The sequence below is a fragment of the Myiozetetes cayanensis genome, unplaced genomic scaffold (genome assembly GCF_022539395.1).
Source record: "Myiozetetes cayanensis isolate MyiCay16 unplaced genomic scaffold, myiCay2020 scf2-11, whole genome shotgun sequence".
Lineage (NCBI taxonomy): Eukaryota > Metazoa > Chordata > Aves > Passeriformes > Tyrannidae > Myiozetetes > Myiozetetes cayanensis.
Window position 1 is genome coordinate 26,194,430 of NW_026087411.1, and position 7,175 is coordinate 26,201,604.

General features: G+C 53.0%; 1 protein-coding gene across 1 annotated transcript; it reads left to right on the forward strand.

Moving 5' to 3' along the window:
- Nucleotides 1-470: 470 nt before the first annotated feature.
- On the forward strand, nucleotides 471-4,877 carry SIX3 (SIX homeobox 3). The gene is made up of 2 exons (XM_050314354.1): nucleotides 471-2,087; nucleotides 4,407-4,877. The coding sequence occupies exons 1-2, from the start codon at nucleotides 1,330-1,332 to the stop codon at nucleotides 4,597-4,599; spliced, it is 951 nt and encodes a 316-aa protein (XP_050170311.1). The 5' UTR covers nucleotides 471-1,329; the 3' UTR covers nucleotides 4,600-4,877.
- The last annotated feature ends 2,298 nt before the right edge of the window (nucleotides 4,878-7,175 follow it).

The window sequence follows — 7,175 nt, forward strand, 5'->3', positions numbered from 1 at the left end:
CTGTGTCAAGCCCCGACGGGTTGGGGGTGAGGAGCAGCCTCGCAAGGTCGTGGGGCTCCGGAGAAAGGAAGGGGCGAGAGGAGGTGAGGTGAGTGGGAGGAGGAAAGACAGAATGGAAATAAAACAAAGTGGAGAGAGGGAAGAGAAAGGAGAACGAAAGCGAAGACGAGAAGGAGCGGGAGGGCGGGGAGGCGAGGACTGGGACAGGGAGGCAGAGAGCGGGGCGCCGCCGGGGTCGAGCGCGGAGCCGGGCGGCCGGAGCGGGCCCGGGCTGGGCGCCCTGGGCGGCTCCCGGCGGAGTGGCAGCGGAACTCCGCGAGCAGCGGATCCTTCCTGTCGCGGAGAGGGGCAGGGAGAGGGAGAGGGGAGGAGAGACTCTTCGGTGAACCAGAGCTAAACCCAGCCTGTACTGTATGTGCCTGCTTCTGGGAGGGTCACCGGCATGAGGATGGGTCTAATGATCTCATCTTTCTTTTCTTCCCCGGCACTATTAGTGCTCAGATAGGCAGAATGAAGTGAAACTACGTGCAAATCATGTGTAAATTGTCTCAGTTAGGAGCCCTTTATCCGAACGTGTATCCCAGCCTGGCCCATTTACTTTTCCCCCATATCTCCTTTAGCTTTAACGAGGCTCGTTAAGATCACAATAATATTCCACCCTCTAATTGCTCATCCCATTCAACAAATATGTGCACACTGCTTTTCGCATTATTTGATCCCTTATTTAGGAGGGGTGTGGAGAGGGAGGGGGAAGAGACAGGGAGAAGAGGAAGTGCTGAGATTAGGAGTTGCAAAGATTAAGGAGGAAAAAAAAAAATCCAAACAACAAACCAGGCTTTTCCACCAACCGCCCCGCTTCCCTCCCCCCCGTGCATTTGGGCGAAGTGGTAAAAACCTTCCTTACGTACTCCGTAATGATTGGCAGGGCTGACAGTGATTGGCAGCGGCTGCCATGGCAACGCCACAACGACACTCAGAAGACCAATAGAAAAGCGAAACAAAATGTTTCAGCGCTGCACTCACTGTGGATTTAGGGGAGATATTATGAGGCTGTTGTCATTAGGGCGATCGCTGTTGAATCACTGAATCCTGACTCGGCGGCGGCGCGGGGCCGGGTGTGTGTGAGTGCGTGTGCGTGTGGGGGGGGTGTGTGCGCGCGTGTGCGTGTGCCCGCGTGTGCGTGTGAGTGTGTGTGCCCCCGTGCCTCTATGTGGCTGTGTGTGCGTGTGCGGGTGTGGATGCGTGCGCGGTGCGTGTGCCCTTTCCTCCCTTCTTCCTCCCTTTCTTTCTTTTCTCCTTGATTTATCTCCCCCTCTCCCCGGTCATCCCATGGTGTTCAGGTCCCCGCTAGAGCTTTATCCCACCCATTTCTTCTTGCCAAACTTCGCCGCCGATCCGCACCACCGCTCCCTCCTTCTCGCCAGCGGCGGCGGCAGCGGCAGCGGCTCGGGCTGCAGCCCCGGTGCCGGCGGCGGTGGAGGCGGCAGCTCCCGGGCACCCCACGAAGAGTTGTCAATGTTTCAGCTGCCCACACTCAACTTCTCCCCGGAGCAAGTGGCCAGTGTCTGCGAGACGCTGGAGGAGACTGGAGACATAGAGAGGCTGGGGAGGTTCCTCTGGTCGCTGCCGGTGGCACCGGGGGCATGCGAGGCCATCAACAAGCACGAGTCCATCCTCCGCGCCCGGGCGGTGGTGGCCTTCCACACGGGCAACTTCCGAGACCTCTACCACATCCTGGAGAACCACAAATTCACCAAGGAGTCCCACGGCAAGTTGCAGGCCATGTGGCTCGAAGCGCACTACCAGGAGGCCGAGAAGCTAAGGGGTCGCCCGCTGGGGCCGGTTGATAAATACAGGGTGAGGAAGAAGTTTCCGCTGCCCAGGACCATTTGGGATGGTGAGCAGAAGACGCACTGCTTCAAGGAGAGGACTCGCAGCCTCCTGAGGGAGTGGTACCTGCAGGACCCTTACCCCAACCCCAGCAAGAAAAGGGAACTGGCTCAGGCCACGGGGCTCACCCCCACGCAAGTAGGCAACTGGTTCAAAAACCGAAGGCAAAGAGACAGAGCAGCAGCGGCTAAAAACAGGTCAGTGGGGCTGCGGTGCCACACTTCGGGGCGGGAGGCGAGGTGGGCGGCGGGACCCCGCGGGCGGACTCCGCGGGTCGGCAGCCGCCTGGGCGGCAGCGCGCCTCTGCCTCTCCTTTCCCTCTTCTCCTCTTTTCCATCACCGCCACCGGGAGAAACCGGTCCCCCCTCCGGGCGGGTAGGTCTCCTCTCGGCAGCTGCAGGGATGCGACGGGGACAGGCGCGGCTCAAAGTTGCCTGACGTGCCTCGAGCAGTGCCCCGGCTCCCCACAGGCTCCCGGGCTGCAGACAGGGCAGGCGTGGGTAGCTCCGTCCGCGCGTGTTTGTCTGGGTGTGCTCGGGGCGCATCGGCTGCGGCAGGGGCAGCTCCCGGCTCTCCCGGCCTCCCTCCCCACAGCGGCAGCGGGGGTCGGAAAACCCCACGGCTCCGGGTCGGTGGGCTCCGGTTTGGCTTTCGGCTTGCCGCGATCTGCGCCTGGCAGAGCTCTGGAGCGGTTTCCCCGGCGAAGGGCCGAGGCAAGCGGTGCGGTTCAAAGCGGGTTTCGGCAGAGCCAGCGGCTCCGCTCCAATTGTTCGTGCTGCTCTGCATGCGCAGCGGGACCAGCACACGAATACCCCAGAGCTCTTTGGCTCTTGGAGAAAAAGGAAAAAAAACATGTAAGAGATCGAGAATCTTTTTTTCTCCCCCATCTCCATTCCTGTGTTTACACCCCATGGCGACCCGGCCTCCTGGTCGTGTGTTTCCTGTGCATTTACGCTTGCATTTATTTGCGTGTCTCTCGGTGTCTTTTTTTTTTTCTTTGCCATGATAAAAACGAGGGATCTTTCTTTCTTTTTTTTTTTTTTTTTTTTTTATTCTTTCTTTCTCGTCACTCTCCGTAAAACTTATTTTGCAAATGAAAATGAACCCTTAATCCAGCTTGACTCATTGGTTTTATTTTAATTTAAGTTTGGCTACCACTGTAAGCGTGTAAACAAAACTTCTTGTTCTTGTAAATGCTGTCTCTTAAATTCCTCCTAATTATAGCACTGGTGCTATTGATTCACGATTCTGTAGGAAAAATGCAACCTAAAAGTGCCAAGCTATTTAATTTCCATTAAATGGAAAACAGATCAGCTTAGGACTGTAAATAAACAGAAGTTGCCTATGGATGCTTTTGTTGACTCAACGCTGTTGACAGCAGATGAATGCATCAGGAACTGTAAATGGGAGAAAAAAATCAAAGAGGTTGAAGTTAGGCGACTTAAAATAATGAAAAATGTAGAATAAACCTGCTATATTTTTTTGTGCTCTTTGCAAGCAGTTAAATAGAAAATTTCCCAGTGGGAAGCATTTGAGCAAGAAGTGTATTTTAATTCACATTGGCAATGCTAGGCGCTAGCTGTTTGAGGCTGGCTGCTCAGCCCAGGACTTTTAGCTCTTATCCCTGAATCAGGCTTTTTTCGGGTTTCGAGAGGAATAAACGGGCCCAGAGAAATATTCACAACACACTAGGGAACCTAAAAATTATGTATTGCCTCTTAAAGAAATGTTCAAAGACAGTATTTCCTTAAGCGTTGACGGTGAAAGGACCAGCACTTTAAAGGTGATTTTGGCTTTCAGAGGAATAAAGGACTAAAATTTCGAGCGGAGAGAAGCACTGTGTTCTACAATCTCCTTCTTTTATTTTATCCATAGCGCCGCGTCCCTGGGACAGGACCTCCCTCCAGCCCTATCTCAGATCCCAGAGTGTATGTGCACTGGGGAATATTTAGGCAGATATTGCCCAGAGCACAAAATGGGTACCCAGTACTATTCTTGACCGCTACGGAACCCTCCTTGCAGCTTTTCGCAGTGGCCAAGTGTTAAGGAGCTCACCCACACACGGTTTCTCCTAGGCCCGCCGTGCTGCGGGGAGGAATGATTGGCAGTCGGGGTAAAGAGAAGGCGCTGCTCGTGTTTTCCAAACCTGGGGACGGGAACCTCTTCTCCCGCCGTTCCCCATCCTCTTTCCGGCCGTGGCCCCTCTAGCTGTGCCTGCGCTGGGTGTTGTGTCCCCCGAGGCGGCCTGACCCGGCAGCGGGGGCAGCGCGGCCCGGGAGAGCGGCTTGGCCCTGCATCCCGCCGCCGCTGCGGGCTCCGCGGGGCTCTGAGGGAAAGCGGCCGGGCAGGGCCGGGGTCCGCAGCGCTGCAGCCGAGGGGTCCTCTCCGTTCCGCTTCGGGCCGGGCCCATCCCCGGGCGGGCGGGCGGGCGCTGGGTCGGGCGGGCGCCGTGCCCTTGGCGGCGGCCGGTGTCTGAGCGGGGCTGTGCTGTTGTTTTGTCTCCCGGCGCGATGCAGGCTCCAGCACCAGGCGATAGGACAGAGCGGCATGCGGTCGCTGGCAGAGCCCGGCTGCCCAACACACAGCTCGGCCGAGTCTCCGTCCACGGCGGCCAGCCCGACCACCAGCGTCTCCAGTTTGACAGAAAGAGCCGAGACGGGCACCTCCATCCTCTCGGTAACCTCCAGCGACTCGGAATGTGATGTATGATATCGGAAAACAAACAAACAAACAAAAAATCCAAATCCAAACAGCCAAGCACCCTCTCCCCGTCCCGAGCAAAACAAACCGAGGCAACCTAGAATCAGGACACACACACGCATGCACGCACACACACAGCCGGGAGGAAAGAAAAGGCCAAACCCGACCCAAACATAATAGCAAACAAACAGACAGGGATCAGAGAATCCACCACCACCGTCAGCCAACACCACCACCAAGAGATGGAGCTAAAACTTCAACAGTCACAAACGCTGGTGCTGCAGCGGGAGGGGTGGGGGGGAGGGAAATAATAATTATTATATATATAAAAAGGAAGAAAAAAAAACAAAGCAAAAGTGACAATTGTATTCTTTTTAGGACAAGCACGATTTCTCCTTTGCGCTTTTCCATGGACGCATTTCACCCACTTGCATGATGATGATGATTAAATTTGTATCTGGGAAAAAATATTCTCTATAGTAAAGGAAAACAAACAGAAACCAGACAAACAAATGCAAACTCCGATCGAATTTGTACAAAACTAAAAAATAAAAAAAAAAATTAAAAGGAACTCCTTGAAGAGGGAAATAACAAACGTTTATCGCCTTTTTGTTGGTCCTATTTCTCTCTCTTTCTCTCTTCCTCTCCCTTTCTCTCTTTTTTCTTTTTTTTTTCTTTTTTTTCCTTTTTTTTTTTTTTTAGTCCAAGTGATGGTCCAGCCAAGATGCAATTTTCTGTTTTTTTGTTCAGCAGACAATCATTTTATTCGTAAGCACCTTTTTTTCTACACTTCTGTCACTGCCTGTGTGGGTACTGGTTATAAATGTGGAAAAAGAATAGTTATGACTGTAACAGATTTTTATTTTTATTTCAAAATTTTATATGAATTATGTATATCTTAATGATGCGGTCATTTTCCCAGTTTGTAATATATGTGTAGAAATGCTTGTATATGATATTTGCTCTCTTCTTTCTTCCTCCCTTCTCTCTGTCTATCTCCCTCCCACTCTTTCTCTCTCTCTCCTTTTTATTTTCCTTGACTCGGTGTTCCTTGCACAAACTTAGCTGTCAAAATCTGACGTGCTAGGTTTTCAAAAGGGACCTCAGCGATAGAAAAAAAAATAAGAAAAAGAAAAAAAAAAAGCTTAGGGTGCAACTGTAGTTATCTTATGCAAAAGCTATTTTGAGTATTTCATAGCAGCTTTGGGGGGTCTCTTCTTAAACTCCACGTAGGACGCTTAAACTATTGTTTCCTTAACTGCGTGTTTATCTATATGTACAAACTTTCTAAATCAAATACAGTATTCCATTTTCTTATCTATCCAGCGATGTTGGTGTTTCTGTCCGCCACGGGAAATCACGACTTCCCCGTGGGCTCCTCGCTCCGCGCTCTGCCCCGCCGCGGTCCCACGGGGCACGCAGCGCTGCGCGACCCCTGCGCCCCGCCGGTCCCCGCCTTTCCCGGCTCGGCGGGACACCCTGAAGGGATTTTGCAGGGACGAAGCAACCCTGCGAGGAGGCTGCGGGCGGCAACGGGGACACAGTGCTGCAATAGCGACGGCTGCACGGGGCACGGCTGTGTCCCTCCGTGTCCCCTCCGCCGCGGACTCCATCGTTTCCCCCCACCTCGGTCATTTTTTTGTGCACTGCGAACTAAAAGGCTTCCCCCGACCGCCTGTCTGCAGGGCCGGGTGTCTCCAGAGAGCGGTTAAGACATTTCGGGATTTGTTTTGTAGCTTTAAATGAAAACAAAAACAAAAACTCCTCGCCCCAAGCGGGCTACGGCTCCTCCCCTCGAATCCGGAGTATATTGTAAGGTGCTGAAAGAAGCCTTTATTTGCATGACTAACAGTATTTCAGCATCTTTCTTTCTTTTGTTCTTTTTTTTTTTTCCCCTTTGCCCTTGGCAGATTATTCATCTGTGTATTAACAAGAAGTAAATTCTAAACTTGTTTTTACTTGAAAATACAATTTTGAATATTACCAGGGATTTAGAGAGAAACGTGCCTGGAATTTCTTGACCATTTCCAAACTGTTATGGACTTCCGATCTACCTTTGTGTTGCTCAAGTCCTCTCTCCCTCTTCCTTCCTCCCCCTTTTTTAGTGAAGTCCGAGCTAGGTCTACGGAAAGCCAAAGGAACTCTCTGGGTTCTCACCCACTACCCTTCCGCCGCGAGAGGCTACCTGTGGATTTGGGAGAACCCCCATGGGGTGTGAGATCTTAGACCAGGCCACTAATGGGTAGTTTTAAGAAATAAGCTGACGTGCGAATACGTTAATACACCTTTGGTTCCCCTGAGGACACGCCGCGCGTGTGCGTGCAGCCAGCACGTACGGAACATGTCCCCGCGTGTGGCGGGAGTCACCACGGGGAAGGACACATATGGCCCGAGGCAGCCCCCGCTCCGTCGGGGGTCGCCTGCCCTGCCCCGCGGGCTTCGCTCAACGCGCGACTCCAAGGCGGGGTCTTCCCCACGGGCACCTCCTGCGGTGTCACTGCCCCGCTGCCAACACGAGTGGGGAGTTAAAAGGAAATAACGTCCAGTTGTACGAAACTGGAATGGACGGGAATTGCTTGTGGGTA